This window comes from Microtus ochrogaster, chromosome 15 (assembly GCF_000317375.1).
Source record: "Microtus ochrogaster isolate Prairie Vole_2 chromosome 15, MicOch1.0, whole genome shotgun sequence".
Classification (NCBI taxonomy): domain Eukaryota; kingdom Metazoa; phylum Chordata; class Mammalia; order Rodentia; family Cricetidae; genus Microtus; species Microtus ochrogaster.
Window position 1 is genome coordinate 19,615,670 of NC_022017.1, and position 22,479 is coordinate 19,638,148.

Genomic DNA, 22,479 nt, shown 5'->3' on the forward strand with positions numbered 1-22,479 from the left:
TTTTGCTCAGTTGTGCTAAAATTCCTTCTTCAATAAATTGAAGAATAAGCTATACAATTGTCTCAATGGGCTTGATAGTAATTGTAGAAGCATGATATTCTGAAAGTAAGATTTTTGTACATGTATATATATATAACATGTGATATATACATATATAGTTATGCATATATATCTATATATAATCTTACTTTCAGAACACACACATATAAATATAAGATAAAGAACATGTATAGGGTCACAAATTAGGGAAAATGTAAGTAGATGCATAAAAGCAAAATCAGGCAGGAAATAGAAAGCAAGTATCCAGAGGTATACCTTACCACTGAGAACCACAAACAACACCTGGAGCCAGAGCCAACAAGATGCTCAGCAAGTAAGAACACTTGTTGCTGAGCTTGACAACTTGAATCCAATCTCTAGCATCCATATGGCGAAAGGAGACAGCCAAATCTTGCAAGTGGCCCCTGACCTCCATGTGTGTGCATGGCACGCAATACACATCCATCACACACATAAATATATAATAAACAAGTAAGAAAAAACCAGAAATATACCCATGAATAAATGATGACTGTATTTACACTAAGTATATAAACTCTAGGGCATCCACATTTAAAGGTGGAGTCGGAAAGAGAAAGACTGTCATTCTCAGACATGAGGCCTCTTTGTTGACATCATGCCTCCTTTTCAGGAGTTTTCATAAAGTTTCCTTTTAGGTCTTGGACACCAGGCCTTTGCTCACAAACTGTGCTGCATATTCCTGACATTTTTAGTGGAATTCACTTTTAGATGAAATTGTATTAGATGAACTTTGCATCAGCACCCAATATCATTCTTGACCTAGCAAAAATCTTTTATTATTGAAAAATCTGGCAATTTACAATTAAGATGAGAATGCACTTAAAAACAAGATATGAAAGAATCTATTACATGGGAAGCTGCCCAGATATTTTTTATTCTACTCTACAGAATCCATAGATAGTAAACAAGCAACATCCACATCTTAAGCAACAATTTAAAATAGATTTATCTTCATATTGCATAGCAAAACAAACATGGCTGCCATATAAATTTTAGTATAAATACTGAAATTAAATGCTTTGTAGATTTCTGTTGATTATCCCATCAAATTAGTTAAAGCATATAGAAAATATAGTACTAAATTAAATAGTTCTTTAAAACACATTTGCTGATAACTATTTTACATATATTAAATTAAGCATAAAAGATACACATTCCTTCATATACATATGAGTTTTTCAAAGAATAGAATATACTTTTTAATGTAAACATTTAAAAACGTATTTTAAAATCAAGAAGTCCATTTTCCAATCCCATGGCAGGGATGTCTGTATCCTCCTAGTCAACGGATATTCTTCTCATTTTCTCAGCTAATTCTCTTCTCACTTCAATGTGTTTTTCTAAATTTTGTACTTCGTGTGGAAGATTGATGTCCCAAATAGACAAGCAAGACTGTATTTCTGTAAGGAATAAAAGAAATTATATTTCAAAGATCCACTGTAAAGTAGTTTTATTAACTTATATTGATTTGTTCTGAACAAATGTAGAAATATAAACTCAGCCTAAAAAGTGTACTAAGGTACTGCTATTTTAAAACAAATTCCCCTTGGGACTGTCAATCACACATTAAGCTCCTAAATTCTAAGAAGTACATTTTATTACCTATTTACTTAATGGAATAGTTATTTCAAATATTGTTCAATATTGGGCAACACAGAGATATTCCTATGAAAATAATTTGTAAGGAAAAATATTTCCTTTAATTTAATCTCAGTTGAGTCTGCACTTCACAGTGGTTGTTATCTCTATTACTTCGGGAAAACATTTAACTCTCTTCAGCTGATACAAATCTAATTTTGAAAATGCCTGAGTTATTTACACTTTATAGCTCAAATGGAAACTGCTGATGAGGACCGATGAGATGGCTTGGCAGCTGAAGGTTTTTGCTGTGAAGACTGAAGATCAGAGTCCGAACTCTGGTACCCACATGGTGTAAGAATAGAGCCAACTCTTTCATGTCATCCCCTGATCTTTAACATGCATGTATCCAAACATACAGGACACATAGGAATACAAACACCACACACCATACACACACACACACACACAAATAACTAAATACATATAATGCATTTTTTAAGAAGATGTTGCTGAATGTAGAATGCATTACATGAGCTATCAGCTTTCAATGCATAGTGTAAGGCCACCTCACAACACATGCTTTTCAGCACAGAGAATGATGCTAATGTTACCTTTTTGTTCTTGGGCACCTTCTGTATTCTTCCTTTTGTACCCCAAAACCAGCATGACATTTTTAAGGCTTCCTTTACAAAAAAAAAAGAATTTTTCTGTTAAAATAATATGTCATATTCAACTAAAAAGCATTCATCTGTCCACATCTTAAACACAAATATACTGGAACTGAATTCACACTGCTATTCTTTGGAACACACTTCAGATATATCAAAACCTTCCCAACAGATCAGCAATTTCTAAAGAAAACCTATGAAAATTATATTAATATGAGGAAACTGTTTACTCTTTCATACACATAGGTTTGATATTTACATTTAATTCCTCTCTAGAGCTACAATATTAGATGGAAGCCCGAGACAGTGCTTTATTCAAATCAAGGCACAATCATGAGGCGCCTGGAAAGCAAGGTGAATTGATACATTGACAGCCTATAATATCACAAGTTTCTCTTGAGTTTTGCTAATGTTTTGTCAATTATCTATCAAGAAGTGTTGTCATATTGGGTCTTTGGAAAGGTCCTAAGAACATTGCAAGAATGAGAACTCACAGACTCACCCATCCTGCATGGTGTTTATGTTCTAATAAAGATGCAGTCGTTACTGGGGAAAAAATCATAACTGCCCAATGTTATGCCAGTGATGGCTTCCAAAAGCCCAAAGAAAGAAGTCAACTTAATCATCCCCAGCTACTCTGAAGCTGAATACAAGAGTGACTGCATCAAAAAGGAAAACGACAGACTAATTTAACTGATAAAGAGGAAGAACCATATGTGCAAATGCTTCAGAAGGATAGAGCCCTGTGAGAGACTCCATACTTCCTGAGTCAGAAAGAACAAAAACAACAAAAAATGTGTGGTCATGGAGACAGACCGCTGGTAACTGAAGCACTTGTAGGCAGTATGTGTTTCAATTCTCCTTGACTTTAAGATCGATTATGATCCATGCACTGACTACAACTTCAGCAATAAACCAACCACTTGGACCCCACAGTACATACAACCCAAAACTGAGAATTCAACGCAGTTGGTATATACAGGCCCCCTAAGCTCTCCCTCCCTGGTTATTTAATATATAGATATAGATATCGACAGATAGATAGATAGATAGATAGATAGATAGATAGATAGATAGATAGATAGATAGATAGATAGATAGGAATGCTAGTTAACAATTCCCCAAAACACACCTAGTTCTAGCTCATGCATGCAGCTCTAATATCCACAAAATAAAAGTCCACATAGGGCAGGGGAAATTCCTGTGGGTGCCAAATTTATTTCTCATATGATGAGTGTTTCGCTTTCCACTCTCCGAAGTCCCATCAACTCTGCTTTTGGAGAAATAAAACCTACTGTAATATTTTGTCATTGGATTTGCATACATGGGCAGATAGTGTTTTCTAAATAAAATTATTCATCAAAGAAAGATACTGAAAAGTCACTCTGTGAAGATATATTCCACATGGTATCCTAAATTTATACATATTTAAGTGGAGGGAATATAGGAACAAATACATATAACAAATATATAAACAAAAGCTTGAGTAAAAATTAACATTATCAAAATGTGTGGACTATGGAGGTCACGGTGCATCACTCTCAGAATATAAATCTGTTTAAAGGCTAAAATCCAAGCAGGAGTCAACAAGGGTGGGAAACTTAAACAAAGCTCAAAATAAACATTTGCTTGACTTATTTGATGAAAAATGAAATAAATACAGTATTCAATTTTCATTTTACCTTACATATAAAGAAAAAAGCTCATAAGAGACAAATTGATAATTCATCTGATATTGCCCACCTCTCTGATGAGAATGAAAGCATCCAGCCCCTCTAGTGTTGACTGGCCCAATTCAGAGGTTGTCCCAGATCTGACTTCATTGTGTGACCCTCTAAAGCCCCTCCAGGGTTAACTGGCCCTTTTCAGGGGTTGTCCCAGATCTGACTTCATTGTGTGACCCTCTAACACACTACACATGGCACCAGAAAGTCTGATTAAAGAGATGATTTTTTTTAATGGTGTATTTTATCATTCATTGGGCTATGGACCTGTCTAAAGGAAAGAAACTTGCCTAGCTGTGCCATGGACATGGCTCTCACAGAGTCACAGAAGTTGTGAATGGTGCGTATCACTCGTCGGGTGGAGAGGTCCAGGAGCAAAATGTGGCCTCCTCCAGTTCCTATCCAGAGAGCCGTGTTCTTCTGCAGGCAGAGCGCTTTCACCCTCCCCGAGTAGGACAGCTTGTGTTTTGACTCCTTGTTCACTTTGACCATCACCTCCCTAGATCACAGAGAACATGTTTAGTCACACTTTTACACACACTTAAGAGACTGAATGGATTTGCCTGTGCATGCACAGCTGACTAACATTTTAAACACGAAGACAGCAATAAAATTATTTCCTGGCGTTCTGGACACAGGTTCCAGTACCCGGCTTTAGTTACCAAAATCACAGGCATTCTAATTCTTTATTTAAAACAGCACGACATTTCAGTGGAACTTACATACATCCTCCCTCAGACTAAATGACTCGTCATACTTGTGAAATGTAATGCTGTGTAAATAGTTGCCATGCTGTATCCCTTAGGGACTAATGACAAGAAGGGAGCCCACACATACGTATTCAGTAAATACGCAAGCATCAGGGTTCCATGTTGGAAGCAAAACCTGAGAAAATGGAGGGCTGGCTGCATGCTCTGAGTACCATAAAGTGCACAGAGCTGAAGTGTTTAACAGAGAACGCCCGAAACCACGTTGTTCTACTTGAAGCACATATCCTCAAAGGGAAGAACTGCTCTGGTAACCTTTCAACTTTAAGAAATCCTCGCTTTCCCTAAATATATAACCCAGTGGAAATATAAGGAATTTTTCTAATATTAATATACAGGAGTTAATTTCAATGTTATCTAGGAAGCCCAAAAATTACAAAAGAAAATCACTTATATTCAAAGATAGTAATGTGTGTGTGTGTGTGTGTGTGTGTGTGTGTGTGTGTGTTTGTATATTGCCAGGTAGTAATAGTGCATGCCTTTAATCCAGCACTTGGGAGGCAGAGGCAGACGCAGGCAGATCTCTGTGAGTTTGAGGCCAGTCTGGTCTACAGAGTGAGTTCCAGGACAGGCTCCAATGCTACACAAAGATACCCTGTCTTGAAAACACAATGTATATATAATATATATACACACATATATAATGTTATATATATTCACTGATTTTCCCCCTTCACTAACTGATGAAATCTGCCAGGCAGAACTGTCACCCCTCTGAACTTGTCTCCTGAAGCTCTAGAGGGAAATAATAAGTCAGACAAGACTGAAGCAGAGTGAAGTGAGCAGACGTGGGTTTGGCAGTGAGTGGTTCTGCTTCTCGACACTGACTTGTGGACCACGCCTGCCAACCCACCTGCTCTCAATTTGCATTCCATCCCTCCATCCAAATCCAGGAGGTCTGCACAAACATCGACCCTCATTTTGTGGCTTTTTCTTTACAGTGCAATATCCTTGCACCTCTAATTTAATTATAAGGGATACTATTTGATACTGTGTCACCGATCTCTAGGCAGCAGCATATGTGGTATTTTTGCATTTATTTTTTTTATTTTTATTCATTCTTTTTCATCTAGTACATCCTGACCATAGCCTAGCTTTTCATTAGAGGCTATTCTGTATAATTTCATGAAGAGATAACAGTTTTCCTTCCTTGCCCGCCTAGTTTCCCAAAAGTCAATATGAAGAAAACTAAAGTACATGCTAACAAGGAACTAACAGCTTCCTAATTTTTAAAAACTTCTCCTTGAGGACAGAAATGAAGAAAAATGAGCCACAATTCCTTTCTCTCCCCTCTCACTTACAGAAACAGGGGTAAAGTAAGCAATGCATTTACTTTAAGAAGTGCACACAGTCAATCAATTCACAGAGCTTCTCCGTTTTCTTGTCCCACACCTCCACCATGGGGCTGTTCTTCTTGGCAATAAAGAGAGCCGCGTCTACTGCCACCGCTATGATGTTAGAATCGCTGAACGCTGCGTAAGAAAAGCTAGGGGGAGAAAGGCGAAAAGTATACAGAGGTTAGCACTGTTTTCAAGATCAAACAACAGCACTGCTGTAATTATCTCATGTCCTCCCTTAACCGATTGGATGGCTTTGCTCTTTGGCTAACTGACGCTGTCTGTACTTGATTGTAGAATAAAGATGACAACTCATGTTCTTTTCCGGGTTGATTTTGAAGTTTAGGTTTATGTGATTCTGTATGGAATTTTATACCATCTCCTAAATTCTAAAGGAAATATAGTCTCTGTAAATTTTAGACATTTCTTTTTATTAGTTTTATTTTTAAATTTTATTTTCATCCCAACCACAGTTCTCCCTCCCACTCTTCCCCCCACCCACCCCCTCGCCTAGAGAAATGGCTCGGGAGTTAAGAGCACTGGCTGCTCTTCCAGAGGTCCTGAGTTCAATTCCCAACATGGTGGTTCACAACCATCTATAACAAAATCTGATGCCCTCTTCTGGTGTATAGATAATTTTACACATTTCAACATAATCCTTGTTGCCATGTGTGCTGGGAACAATAATAATTAGCCATTTGTAGATAGAATTAAAAAGACATGGAAATAAATTATAAGTAGCAATGGCTCCAAAACTAAAAGAAGCCTTTAGACTTGTAAATGTAAGTCAATCAAATACGTAAAAAAAACCTTCCAGATAGATTCAAGTGAGTACAATATTTACAGAGCTTTAGGGCTCAGAAATTTGCTACTTATCCTCTTTGAAAATAGCAAGCAAATTCAAATATTTCTCTTCTAACCATAGACATTGGCATCATATATAGCTTACAAACAGACTGGGGAACTGTAGGCTCCATCTGCATGGCAAGATCCACACTCATTTTTGAGCTTTCACCTAAATGTCAGCTTCTCTGGTACTCATCCCTGACCTCTAGGAAAGCACAGGCCAGCTGTTTCCTCTCCCCGCACTGGCATAACTGGTACTTTGCAGTCTTGATTAAGGTCTTACTTAGTGTGTCTCTCACACTAGACTGTCACCATCACCTCCTATACGTCCACAGCAACACAGAGTATTCACACACAGCCCAGTGTCTTCACTGTGCTAGGCCATTTGTTAAGTGGGTGGACAGAAGGAGAAATCAACAAAGAGTCAACTATCAGGGTGAAGGGACTTCCGGGAAAAATGGGAAACACTTCAAATTTAAAACCAACTTGGGAGGACTATATGAAAATGTCATGGGAATTTAACAACCATCATTATTTCTTATAATAGGCAAGGTTTTTTCCCCTTTCCTATTTTCCAGTTCTTTATCGTAGATGAAGATATCATCTCCTGTCAGAGAGTCATTGTTTTCAGTGGTTTTGCTGTGGTGTTTGCTGTATCTAATGAAAATAGTTCCATGAGCACGAACATTTACACAGGATGTTAGCATTAGAAAGCAGTTTTGTGTATGGTGTCTTGTTTGATCCTTAACCATAAATTTACAGATCTACAGGAATAATCTAGTGATAGAGAAGCTGCCTAGCATTCACAGGGCCCCATGTTCCATCCTAGCACAATAAATAAGAATGAATTTATAAAAATGGATAAATCCCAATGCCTAGAAATACAAAACCAATGCCTTGCAAATGTTAAATAATTTACCTCAGGCCACTTGATGGGCACGGTGCAGAATTAAAACACAAAAGAAGTCCCATAGGTCCTAAAAGTAGACATGTTTTGGTACTAAATATTCCTTTCAGTCAGCAAAGGCAGCACTAGCTAAAAGGGTCCTGATGAGGAAGTTGTCTCTGACCTCTGTGTAGGGGAAAGAGGCCAGCACAGCAGTAAATAGTCTTTTGATATGAATACTGTGTCCCTGTGCTCATAATGGTGATTCTCCATCTCCCTGGGTAAGTGAAACCCTGGGGGAGGCTTATCTTCATGGGTGTTTCCCAGTAAAGCATCCACACAAGGTACCCTGAGAGAGGATTAGCTTCATGGGTATTTCCCAGTAAAAGAACCCCACAAGGTACCCTGGGAGAAAATTATCTTCATGGGTGTTTCTCAGTATAGTATCCAGACAAAGTACCTGGGGAAGGCTTATCTCCATGGGTGTTTTCCAGTAAAGCATCCATACAAGGCACCCATGATGGCATCAAATGACTTATAAACAATTGCATGCCTCTGATTCTAAAACATTTAAGGACTGCATAGATGTATAAAAGTGAAAATTAAAGAAAAATGAGTCTATCCAAATGTAATATACTGTAGTACATCTTAACACTGATTATATTTTAGAATCCTCTCATATCTTTACAAAAGAAAGCATTGACATTGAAGTCAGAATCGGCTTAGTTGTCCTGATTTCATAGATACAAAGCATGAGATTGACTTAGATGCATAGCAGGTCATGGAGGATCACTGTGAACTGTGGGATTAAGATATTACATTAAAAAAAAAACACAATAGGGTAGACGCTGTAAAGAAAAATGCCAGGAGCAGTGACAGCTCACATAGAAGACATCTAAGTATGTGTGAAGAAGCAGGGTTGTCACATAGGAGTGGCATTTGAATTGAAGCAGACAGAACAAGAGCTCAGCAGGTATGCAGATGGAGATCAAGCCTATGAACAGGCTCGGATGTGCCGGGAAGTTTGTCATCGAGAATGGAAGTGATTTCCCTTTAACCAAAACGCACAGGCAGCTGTAGATTGTGAATCTGGAGAGCTGAGCTAAGCTAAACTATGAATAGGGCACAATGGGGAAGCCTCTGAATCCTTTACAGCAGGAGAACCTGGCTTCTATTCTCAAGGGTTTTGTTTTCAATGTAGAGACAGACCAGAGAACAAAGTCTGGCCAGAAGCTGAGAACTGGACAGAAATCTGCGACTGTTAACATGGTCCTAGACATCCTGGGCCATGATCGCAGCAGAGAAGCTCCAGGGTGTATGGGACAACTGGGAAGGCCAAGTCATCATGAGAGTAAAGGACAATGTTATCACCAGTTTCAATACTAAAAACCAGACAGACACACAAAACCTAGCAAATTATTTGAAGGAAAGATTTGTGAGCAAGATTATGAAGCTGATAGCTATCATAATCACAGTTAATGTATCTGAGAGCTTACCAGGTACTAAGTATTACATTAACATCCTTACACTAATTTTGTTTAACCTTCTAAACATCCCTTTGGGATGAAGAATTGGACAGTATTCAAGTAGGAGTGAAATAGATACTGATGTTATTATTTCAGTTAACAAAACTGATAGGTTATTATTTAAGTAACTGCAGAACCAATTTCTGACTTGCACTTGGTCCTTTTGCCTCATCCTACCCTACCTCTTACTGAGGAAAACCATAAACAAAACATAGATTTGGTTAAAATCCAAAGTAAAATGGAAACTATTCAATGGATCCTGCTGGACAACTCAGGGTACTCAGCTGCAGACAGTGACTGGCGTACCAAAGAACCCAACAGTACCTTAAAGTTCAGTGTGTAGAGGAAGTGCCCATGCCCCTCCCCAACCCAGGGTGAACTGGTGATGGGCTCAGTCTTGTGCAGGCTCCTATGAGGTTGTGACTGCATTGCACTGCCTGGTCCTTCCTCAGAGACCAGCATCTCATCGTCCTGCCTACCTTCCAGGATTTTACATCCTTTCTACCCCTGTTCAGCTATGACCCCTGAGGTGTAAATGTCTCATTTAGGACTCAGAACTCAACCATCGCTTATTCTCCAAATCCCGTGGTCACGCAGATGTTCCTGGTTAAACTCTGTGGGTCTCAAATATATACATATGTGTGTCTCAAATATATACATATATGTATATATCTCATATATATACACACAATATATATATGAAGAGAGAGAAATTACTATTTGATAGGGGAATTAATAGAAGTAAGAGGGAGAAAGTATGAGGTGACAGTAACCAGAATGTACTTTACCATGTATAAAACAGATGAAAAATAAAAAAATTTAAAAATATACTAATTCAAAGTTTATATATTTTTATTCTTGCTTGACATTAGTGTCACTAACTTGGTCATAATTTTGATAAAGAATCATTATTATTTAGAAATTATTATCCTTAGATATCTATAATTGACACTTAAAATAATTATAAATAATTAACTATATAAAATCCACAGCTTTAGTTAATTAGACATTGATTGGCTCCTAATTTCAATTTTCTAATTTTAACAATAATTAATATAGTAATGCTACTATAATAGTTAGAATTTGATAAATTTTTGATCGAGAATGTTTCATTTTATAATAAACAAATACTGCATTTCAAATAATATTTAGCATCAATATGGCCTATGAGTGGTTTTATTAATATGATTCTAAAGAAAAAAAGTGACTAAATGATAAATTGGTTGACTAGAATAGACATGACTTACAGCTGGTTGGTTCTTGTCTCTATGAGTTTCTGAATGGTGAAATCACTGGAAAATGAGAAGATCTTTGTGCCACACCCTCCCCAGGTGATGTGCCTTTCAGATGAGTTCACGGACACACTCAAGCACATCAGGGGCGTACTGACATCGCCTATGCGTAGTGTCTTCAAGGGGGCAGCTCCTTTACACTGCGGAGAGTAAGAGAGCAGACTCAGCGTGTGATGTGATGCTGGGTAACTTTTCACTGTACAGAAGTGCTTTCCCTTTTAAATGACTAGGGATGGTAAAATTAGAATGCAGTCAGATGCAGAGATCCACAGCTAAGCACTGGGCTGAGCTCCTGGAGTCCAGTTGAAGAGAGGGGGGAGGTAGTCTATGAGCAAAGGGATCAAGATCATGATGGGGAAACCCACAAAGACAGCTGACCCAAGTTACTGGGATTTCATGGACTATGGACTGACTATGGACTGATTTAGCTGGAGAACCTGCATAGGTTCGAACTAGTCTCTCTGAATATAGGTGACAGTTGTGTGGTGTGGGGTCACTGGCAATGGGACCAGGATTTATCCCTAGTTCATGAACTTGCATTTTGGAGCCCATTCCCTATGGAGGGATACCTTACTCAGCCCAGGAGGGAGGGGCTTGGTCCTAGCTCAACTTGACTTGCCAGACTTTGTTGATTCTCCATGGGAGGCCTTACCCTTTCTGAGGAGTGGCTGGGGAATTGGGTGGGGGAGGAAGGCAGGGTAGGAGTGAAAGGAGGGGAGGGAGGGGGAACTGTGATTGGTATTCACGTGCAAAATTAAAAAGAAACTTTCAAATAAACAATTTAAAATATTAATTCAGATACATTTTTCAAAGTTTCTACCAAGACAGGGTTCAGTTAAACTTCCATTCAGGTTGTGATCCTCCCCACCACCCTCTTCCCTAGGCAAAGACTGTTCAGGAAACAGCCTCCTCACCAGACATGCATCTGTTTTTCTTCAGATCAGTGGTTCTCAGCCTTACTAATCCTGCCACCTTGTAACCTAGTTCCTCATGGTATGGTGACCCCCAACCATAAAATTACTTCATTGCTACTTCATAACTTTTTTGCTACTGCTATGAATCATAATTTAGATATCTGATATATGACCCCAAAGGTTTCACAACCCACAGGTTGAAAACCACTGCTTTAGATACCAAAAACATAGATGCTGAGAGGTAGAAACTGATTGAATAGAAGGAACCATAATGAATTGCTGAAGGAATAGATTCTGTTATGACTAAATGAGTCTCAGGAACAGGAGGTTGAGTGACATCTTCAGTGTTGCGGAAAAAGTGGTTGGTATACCTGATGTTTTTCATGTGGGAGGCGGAGCAGGGAGCGGGAGGGAGGGGAGTCAAGCTGGGGAATGGACCCAAGGCATCCTGAATGGACATTGTGTTCTCTACAGAGCATTGACTCCAGTTGCCACCCAGCAGGTCAAACTTCAATGTCTGTTTTTTCCTGGAATGCTTTTTATAAGAGAGATCTACTTCATATAATTCTACTTCGTACAAATTGAATTATCTCCACTCCTTTCGTTTCAAAAAAGATTTTATTTCTTGCTACCTTCACTTCATGCATGTAAATTATTTACTCGAGCAGCAAGTTGTTGTTTTTAAGGATCTAATATATGCTAAAATGCATGGATCAATACATAGATAACGGGTGGAATGTATGATATTGGTTATCAGGAATCTGATAATTGCATAGAGGAAAAATACATAAAACCAAGTCTTTAAAAAATACACTCTTATGTAAAATGTATTCAACATTTACCTTAATGGTGTTATCTTCAAATATCACTAGATTACCGTCAGCGGTTCCCACCAAAAGAAAATTACTTTGCTTGCTGAAACGAGAAAAGTTGAACTTGTCACAACTAACATTGTTTTGAGAACCCTGACTTTAAGTTCTTGCATCTTGACTAAACTTGAGATGGGTCCCCTTCAGCCTCTTCTCCTTGAAGCAGTGATTGTTTGATCCTTACAATACACAAGAAGCAGAAATCCCTGCCCTGCCTTGGGTTAGCTTCTCAGTATCAGAAAGCCTTTTCCAATGACCAAGGAGCCCTCCTCTTAACATGCAATAAAAATAGAGATGTGTGTGCATTTGCCAGTCTCCAGGAGAGAGTGGGGACCTACTTTCAGTAAGGAATATTAGCAAAGACAGATGATGGGCTCATGATAAGAGCATCTTGCCACACCCTGCAATATCCTTCAATGTTTTCCACAACTGTAACCCATCCCTGAGCCTAAAGCTCTTCCACCTTTGTTCTACGTGAACTGAGTTTGCTATCTTTTTCCTACTATGATAGCTTCATTACAAATAGTCTTCTTTGCCTTTTGAACTCAACCCAATGAAATTTTTCTTCAACACTATTCAAATAATTTCAACTCCAAAATTCACTGTGCAGCGCACACCTCAGTCCCCCAAACTCCATATTTTTCATTATTTTTTCTAGTGTTGGCTTAAACAAGAGAAACATCAAATATAAAGACTCCTGGAAACTAAATCCTGTTCTCTATAATACAGCTCCCAATGTATACGTATGCATAGATATTCTGCCATTTAGGTATATTGATTATGGTCTTCACAGCTCACTGGTAGAGCAATTGCCTAAGCACTTAAATCTTTGGGACATGATCCCCATAAATGACAAAAAAAAAAAAAACCTAAGTGATTTGTAAGCTATATTAACAGCTTACAAATTTATTAAAATTTACTGAAGTTCCATTTCAGCATGGGGAGTGTGGGGCACACAGGCACCATGGTGTGGGTGTGGAAGGCAAAAGAAAACTTGCAGAACTCAGTTCTCTCCTTCCAACATGTAGATCCCAGCTAGTGAACCCACAACTTCTGACTGTATACATACAGTTTTAGGGTTTAGAAACAACTGTAGATTATTTTGCAAAGCAGTGGTTAGATTACTGCTGTTTCAATGTTGCCCATACTAAGTTGGTGCTATATCGATGTCTGCATTCGAGGAAAAAAATAATTGAACATTCAGTTTTGAAGAAACACTGGCACACATACCCAGACAGGCTGAGCAGAGGGGCAAGTAATGGGGTAGCCACAGCTGAGCATGAAAAATACTTGATGCATTTTCACCTGCCCCAGCTAAATCAGTATGTAGAAAAATCACCAGTATCATCCAGGTCCCTCAGGATTCTCAAAAAAATAAGCAAGTCAATGGCAAGCAGCTTAAGTCAAGCAGTCGCTGCAGGTGCAATAATTTTGCCAATGATTAAAGCACCTGACAATATAATTGCCTTCAATCAATTGACAACCGTACCTCTGCTTGGCGAAGGAATTGCAATACAAGCAAGTAACAGAGTCGGTCATCTTTTCAAGAGTGTGCCTCTTTGTCTCGTCTTCAGCATTGATGACCAGGAGATCCCCAGACTGTGTGCCGCACACAACCCAGCTCTCTTTCTCAGCCGGGAGATGCACCAAAGCCAGACACAATATTCTACTATCAGTAACTTCCTGTTAAGAAAAGAAAGGAAAATCAAGGTGAGGTGGCCTTACTTTAAGTTACCAGATCTTATATAGAATGAAAATATCCTGTAATTTATGTACTTAAATCTGGTTACCCTTGTGCACTTACTTTTACAATCAGTGCCTATTTTATTTACTTTTTAACAATAGATAATATATCCAGTAAAGATTTTTCCTACCTAGTTGCAGAATGCATCTGAATCTGAAGTTAAAAATTGAAAATAATATTTTTTTCCAAATCAATTATTTCATCAAGATCAAATGAAAGGATTCTTTAAACTTGAGCATAATTTTTAGCCAACTATTTCAAGGCAATAGCCAAAATATCAAATTACTTTTTAACTCCATAAATTTTTCTGTTTGCCAATGTATTGATCTATTTTGTAAGAGTCATATACAGATCTCTTTTGTTCATTCCTCTACTACTGGGAGTGTTGGCTGCCAACAGACCCAAGGAAGTGTGATTACACGGCCCCACTTCTAAGCAGACAGTTGTGAATGCCAGCTGACATTGGAGAACGAATGTCTGTTTAATAACTAGTGTGTAGCACTTGATGATCTTATGACCTCTGTTGTGTAGACAGATACCCAAAGTCCACCAGGCCCTTTTGTGTGCACACTCAGTGAACACCTGGCCTTTGTGTAAGGGCACCTGATGCCAACCTGATCTCTTATGTAGGGACACCTGATAGCAGCCTGGCATTTGTATGTGGACACTAGAACACCTGGCCTTTTGTGTATAGGCACTGTGCTGGTCATACTCTAGAGCCCTTGAGAGAAGAGTCTGAGGCTCAGCTTCCCCAGGAACCATATCTTCTATTCTGAGTTACTTATTCTGTTTCAGCTTCCTTTACCTCCTGCCAAATTTGTCACTCCTTAATTAATAATAACAAGAGGGCTGTTTTAGGCTCTGTTTCCAGAGATCCTAACCTGACAAATACACACACACACACACACACACACACACACACACACACACACACACGTACTCACTTGTTCCAAAGGAAAGTTAATTGAAACACTTCTACATTGACACTTACTTTATTTCTTCCAAAGTGATTGTTAACTGATAAAGTCTTTAAGTTATTTTGAAAGATTTCTAATTTAGAGAGAATTCATATTTACCTCATAGCTGTATCTTTCCGTGTTTAAGTCAAAGAAGGAGAGCTGCCCCTTTTCAGTGTTCCCACAGCCCAACCAGAGAGTCGCACTCTTGCTATTGGGATTTGTAGCAACCATGCATTCAACAACAATGTTCTTCGGTATTAAAATGTGCCACATGAGACAAATTAATTCAGGTGAATTCAAAATGTCAAAGACCTAAGAAAGTTTAAAAATGACAAAAGAGCATTTGTCAAGTTAGCATTTCTTCCTTAAAGATCAAATGAGGCCTAAAGCTGTATCAAGTAAAACCTGTGGTTTTTTTTGTTGAGCGCTAACTAATCTGGATCTTTAAGTACAGTAGTCCAAACTACATACAAAAGCACACTTAAAAACAAGCAAAAAATAGACTCTTTGTATACTGTGCACAATATATTCTCTTTGTATATGTGCCATGGTATTTTTTTTAACATACAGTGTTCAAAAGTGTCAAGAACCAAACTTGTATGCTCAATTCTATATGCCAGAGACATTAGTTGGGGAATTAATTGGGAGGGAAAAAGTCAAGCCAGAAACAAAGTACAACTTCTATCAGCTGAAGGAAGTGAAAGTTCAATGTTTGTTAACAATTGAGAAAACGTCTCTAGAGCCCACATTTAAGTTTTGCATCAAACACTAGACATCGGGGAACCTGTGAGTGCACTGCAAGCTAACAGAACAATCATTTTTACAGTATTCATCCTACTGATCCATAAGCATGGGAGATATTCCCATTTTCTGGTGTCTTCTTCAATATCTTCAAGTTTTTATTATATAAGTATCTAACTTGCTTAGTTAGAGTTATTTCAAGATATTTTATTTTTTGAGGCTATTGTGAAAATTTTCTTGATTTTTTTCTGAGTTTGTCATTTGTATACAGGAAAGCTTCTGATTCTGTAGAATAATTTTACATCCTATTATTCGATCAGCTATAGATATTTCCCATTGAAATTTTTAGGGACTTTTATATATAGCATTGTATCATATGTAAATAAGCATACTTTGACTTCTTCTTTTGTTGTTTAAATCCCCTTCTATTTCTGGAATAATTTAGAAAACACTTATATTAGCTCATTTTTGAAGGTCTAGTATAATCCTGCACTGAATCCATCTGATGTTGGACAATTTTTGTTTCAGAAATTTTGAATTGTTATTTCTAATTTGCTAGTGGTTACAGGTCTGTTTAAATTGTTCATTTCATATTGATTTAATTATGGTAGGTTATATACACCAAGAAATACTTTCATTTCTTTTAAGCTTTCTACTTTGGTGGAGTACAAATATTTAAAGTATGTCTTTAGGATTCTCTGAATTTTCACAATGTTTGTTTTAATGTCTCTCTCTTCATATTTAATTTTATTAATTTGACACTTTTCTCCAACTTTTGGTTAATTTAGCAAAAGTTTTGTCAATCTTGTTCATTTTCTCAAAGAAGCAATTCTTCATTGATTCTTAGTACCATACTCTTTGTTTCTAGTTCATTGATTTCAGCTCTGAGTTTGATTATTTTTTCATCTCTGTTCTTTTTAGATATTATTTCTTCCTGTCTTTTTAGAGATCTCATATGTGTCATTAAGTTAGACCCATTAAGTAGATCCATTAAGATGGTCCCTGTCAGTTGAGCAGTGGTGGCACATGCCTTTAATCCCAGCACTCGGGAGGCAGAGAAAGATGGATCTCTGAGAGTTTGAGGCCAGCCTGTTCTAAAAGAGTTAGTTCCAGAATAGGCTCCAAAGCTACAGAGAAACCCTGCCTCAAAATTTTTTTTTTTTTAAAAAAAAGGCAGCTTCTGTTTTCTAATCCAATCTGTTAATCTCTGTCTTTTTACTGGGAAAATTTAGACTATTAATATTGAGAGCAGTGTTTATTAATCTTCACTGTTGTGTAGCCTCCTGCTGCTTCTGGGATTATTCATTTATTGTATTGTCTGGGATGAAGTTGATCTCTTCAGGCTGAATTTTTCTTTGTAGCACCTTCTGTAAATCTGGGTTTCTTAAATTTGTTCTTAATATAAAATGTGTTTTATTTCTCTGTCAATTGTGGTTGATAGTTTTGCTGGGTATAGAAGCCTGGGTTGGCATCTGTGATATCTTAAGGCTTGTAGAATATCTAGTCAGGATCTTCTAACTTTCAGAGTCTCCATTGAAAAGTCAAGTATCATTCCAATCAGTTTGACTTAAACTGTGATTTGGTATTTTTCCTTAAAAACTTCTATATATTTTCTTTGTTCTGTATATTAGGTTTTTTACTGTTATGTGCTGTGCAGAGTTTCTTTTCCATTCCTGTCTTTTTAGTATTCTGTATGCTTCTAGTACATCTTTAGTTTGGAGAAATTGTCTTCTATGTCTTTTTAAAAAATATTTCTGTGCTTTTGACCTGGGTTTACTTTCCTTCCTCTATCCCTATTATTCCTAGTTTTGATCTTTTGACAATGTCCAAGATTTCCTGAATGTCTTGTACCTGAATTTTTAAAAATTTAGCAGTTTTTTTTAAATCTATTGGTAAATCTTATCTCTTAGACTTTTATTTGACATCCTTACTTTTTCATTTCCAGTTTTATTTTAGTTTGGGTTTTCTTTAGATATTTTGTTTGTTGTATTCTATGTTCATTTCTTGAATTATTTTTTATTGTTTCATCTGCTAGTATCTCACAGTGTTCACTGAGATATTTAGTCATATCTAAGGTCCTTGAACATATATGTAATTGATATTTTGAAGTCCTTATTTAACACTTCAGCTAAACTGCTTTTTTTTCAGAGCCTAACACAACAGAGTTGCTAGCCTCTGGAGGAGGCATATTGTTTTGGTTTTCATGTTTGTTTATTTGTCTTATGTGCTGGGATCTAGGTATCTGGAGTTAGGATGTTAGAGATATTTCTTGCTGTATATATCTTGTCTCATTTTTGTTGGGTGAGTGTTCTATTCTTTAATTATTGCTGCCTACTCTGAGCCTTAGCCCACTTTGGTGGCTATGGGGTACCCAGGTTCTAGCCAAGTCTGCAGACTGTGAGTATTTCCTCATAGAGGGATGCTCTGAAGGTCTGTGAGGAGTCACCAAAGAAGAATTCTGGACTATAAAGAAAGGCTGAGCAAGGCAGTTGGAAGAGAATTAAGGGGACCCTGGCACTAAGAAGCAAGCCCCAAGGACATGGGGTGCGGTGATGAAGCATGTGCCCCTCAGGCAAGCTGCAGCAGGACCTAGGGTAAGTTTGGAGAGCTCAGAATGGAAGATAGGAAGGAGGATAAGGCTCCCTTGTCTGAATCCCAGGCTAGTGAGGCAGTTTTGGGTCCCTGATAGAAGTTCTATGACAAAGAACTGAAGACAGGCTAAAATAAAAGGTTGACTGGCTTGCTAGAAAGAGTAGGAAACCCCTGGTTCCTCGGCAAGAGGCCAAGTCCCTAGGAGATTGGAGTGAGCTAAGACTTTAACTTAAAAATAAAGTCATAAGTATATATTTTTTGTAGCTTTGTGGGAAAGAATCCTTTAAAATGTGACTTGAAAAGAAACAAATGTTACAAGAAAATGCTAGAGATGTCCTTATTAAAATGGAGGCATTATGTTCATGAAAATAACTTAAGAGAAAAAACAAAGCAAGCCTCATACAGTCAAAAGAAAATTTTACTCAAGATATACAAGAAAGAATAACATATATGAAAAGTGTCTTTCTCCCATACAATTTGTAGGCAGATAACTGAATAGAACAATGGGTTCAACAATGAACAGACATTTCATAGAAGAATATAATATACTATATATATAATATAATATACACATATATGTGTGTAACTGTGCATATCATAAATGATGGATATATACACAAATATGTATACATGTATCTGTATATATTAGCAATTATAGTGGTTCTTGGGATGTTGGGGTTACAGTGTGTACCAGAAAGGAAGAGACTATAGAAATTATACTTTTATAATTAGTATAATATATTAATATATAACATTATATTTAATATATATAACATAACTATTTTAACTCTGTACATATATATGTTAATTCATATGTTTGAGTATATATTTGAAGATTATATGATATGTATGTAAGTGTACACAAATATATAATATTTGATACAAAATACTAAAATTTTTTAACATGAATGTACCTGGGCAGAAGTGGGCCTTTCTTGAGGATTTTCTTTCAAACACTTTTTAATCAACTTCTCAACCATAGGCCATGGAGCACAGCCATATTCTTTAACTGGATCTGAAACATAAAAAAGATCATTCAGGCACACTAAATAAATCAAAAGTTATGTGCTTATTATCAACACAGATATGTTCGAACAATACAGTAGGAACTCTGATCTCCACAATTCTGTATTTACTATGACATAGTCGGTTTTGTTAACTTCACCTTAGTAGAGCTGTCACAAATGAGAGTTTCACGCCTGGAACCCACCAGTTAGGAGGTAGAAAGAAGGGTGATCTGAAATTCAGTGCTACACAGCAAGATGAAGGTCCAGTCATGGTTATATGAGATCATCTCATCCTCTCCCCAAAGCAGACAAACAAGAGCTGTCTTGACATTTTATGATATAAAAGGAGATACAAATGCCATGGGTGTAAATAAAATAAAGACATTTTCATTTGCTGTTTGTACATAAGTAGACTTTGAACCACCTTTACTCATATGATAAGTGGCAGGCCTTTTTAGCTCATGTCTCCACAGTTGGTTTGAGTGTGTGCAGTTAACTTTTCCTCTAGGGATGCCATTAGTCATGTGGATGCAACACAGAGACCAGGGCATTCACACTGGGAAGCTAACAGGTAGGATAAGGTAGACAGCCAAGCAGCATCTGAATTTGGTTTAACATTAATGTTTCCTTTTTCCAGAGTTCCCAAAGGGCAGCCAATTCCATAGTACCCATAGGAACTCTGAATGTACACTCAGAAGTTTATGTTGGAGGAGAAAGAAATATTAGAAACAGCTCATAATTCTGCAGTAGGAGATGAAATAAGATTCAGGAATAGATAACAGGTCATAGAATTTCTTGGAGCCATTCAAAATGAGGTTTCTCTCATTAAATACTCATTTACCAATTTCATTAATATTTATGGAAAGAATTCATAAATATTTAACAATTTCTTCATGAATATGAATTATTTTGCTTCAAAGAAATGAGAACATCTCCGACTACCGTGAAATCCCACAACCATTATCAGAACTACAGGTCACAAGCCTGATTCTAATGCTAATTTTCCTTTCCCAGGTCCTCCCAACATACATACTTCCCAACATACCAATACTCGTTCTGGATTTCTTTAAGCCTAATGTAGCTATCATTTTCATGTTATCTTTATCATCTTATCACAAAATTTAAGATCATCTATGCATTAAGCAACAATCATCAAACTGTGAATGAAAACACTGGCACTAAGGAAAAAGTCTTCCTTGTAGATAAAACAGAACTTACCTGGCAATTTCCCTTGTATTGCTAATTCATCAAACTCATTCGGAAACCTCAAGCCCTCTATGATTCTACCCCCAGTTGTCCAAATATCGTAAAGCAGTAAGCCGAACGAATAAACATCAGCCTGTTGGTTATAAATGACATTTCCTCTGGCAACTTCAGGTGCCCGGAACCCTGAAAGGAAACAGATAGAGCAATAAATATGCCCAACACCAGTGCACATACTTGGGCCAGATGCTAAGAAACAGGCCAAGGGGATGAGCTCCTTGTCGGGCTGTGTCATCGCTGCAGCAAGACACCAGGGAAAAGTCAGGAAGTGGGCCTGTCCAGGTGCCATGCCACCCCTGATCTTCAGGGACAGATCTTGTGATCTTTACTATAAAATTCTACTAAGACATCTTAGTCTTAAAAGATTATTCTGAAGGATAACATAGGTAAACATTGAATAATAAATTATTAAGTAGAGACTAGCAATCAACGAATAAAACCTCACAGGGAAACAATAAGCCTTTATCATTTTTTCTCTTTGCTTAATATAACTGTTACGAGCAAAGAGATTTATACAGAAAAGAGGTGTATGGGGTTAAAGGGTACTTTCTAGGCTCAAAGTCACTTTAACACATCTTAAATCCAGTGGTTTCATTAGTTCCAGAAATGAGGATTCCATTTCATCTTATGAATTTAAAAACTACATTTTTATTTTTCAGAGGGGCCAGAGCCCGGAAGCAGAGCATTTCCCAACTTGCAGAATGCAGTAGAATGTAGGAGACCCTGGACTTTATCATTGTTACCACAAAATCAATTAATTGGTCTGTTCATTAAGACAAATCAAAGTTTGTTCAGGCCTATGCTGGAAACTCTGTGTGTATATATGTGTGTGTATGTGTGTAAGTGTGTGTATGTCTAGTATGTGTGCATCTGTGTGTATGTCTGTATATGTATGTATATGTGTGTGCATGTGTGTGTGTATGTCTAGTATGTGTGTGTATGTGTGTAAGTGTATGTCTAGTATGTCTGTGTCTGTGTTTATGTCTGTATATGCGTGTCTATGTGCGTATATAAGTGTGCATGTGTGTGTAAGTCTAGTATGTGTATGTGTGTGTATGTGTGTAAGTGTGTGTATATTTATGTGTGTGTCTGTGTGTGTGTGTTTGTGTATGTGTGTTTCTTTTCTGCCCTTCCACTGTCTTTTGGCACAGGGTCTCACTAAGCTTGCTGTTTCAGCTGGGCAGACATGTCAGTCTCCTTCTTTTCCAGTGCTGGGTCTACAGATGCCCTAAACAAAAGCATTTTTCTATTGTTACTGTTTGAATATGGATTGTCCTTCAAAGTTTTGTGACTTGACAGTCAGGTCCTCAATGTAGCCAAGTCTAGAAATAAATAAATAAATAAATAAATAAATAAATGGATCAGGGGGGCTCCTACTTCAATGTATTAATGTATGGATGGATTTATATCAGAACTGATGGTTGGAAAGCGGTGGAATCTGCAGGAGGTGGGGCATCAGGGGAAGAAATAAGTTACTGAGTATTTATTCTGCCTCCAACCTCTCTTACTCCCACCATCACCCCCAACCTCACTGCTTACTGGCTGCCAAGAAGGTGAGCAGCCTCCTCTGACTGTTAAGCCTCCTTTGTTTAACTTCAGCCCAAATCAATGGAGTCAGTGAAACTTCCACCACTGGGAGCCAAAGAACTTCCTCCCAGACATAGATTTTTCAGAGTATAGCA

The 22,479-nt window shown here is 37.5% G+C and overlaps 1 protein-coding gene across 1 annotated transcript in view; it reads right to left on the reverse strand.

Annotated features, from left to right (window-relative positions):
* Positions 1-614: 614 nt before the first annotated feature.
* The window catches only part of Lrrk2 (leucine rich repeat kinase 2), a 138,760-nt gene continuing 116,895 nt past the window's right edge, over positions 615-22,479 (reverse strand). The window contains exons 42-51 of the mRNA XM_026782744.1: positions 20,753-20,923; positions 19,442-19,542; positions 15,312-15,506; positions 13,981-14,174; positions 12,465-12,537; positions 10,664-10,848; positions 6,155-6,307; positions 4,345-4,553; positions 2,274-2,345; positions 615-1,481 (exon numbers count right to left, since the gene is read on the reverse strand). Of these exons, the coding sequence (XP_026638545.1) occupies positions 1,360-1,481; positions 2,274-2,345; positions 4,345-4,553; positions 6,155-6,307; positions 10,664-10,848; positions 12,465-12,537; positions 13,981-14,174; positions 15,312-15,506; positions 19,442-19,542; positions 20,753-20,923 (1,475 nt within the window). The 3' untranslated portion in view covers positions 615-1,359. The remainder of the gene's footprint in view (positions 1,482-2,273; positions 2,346-4,344; positions 4,554-6,154; positions 6,308-10,663; positions 10,849-12,464; positions 12,538-13,980; positions 14,175-15,311; positions 15,507-19,441; positions 19,543-20,752; positions 20,924-22,479) is intronic.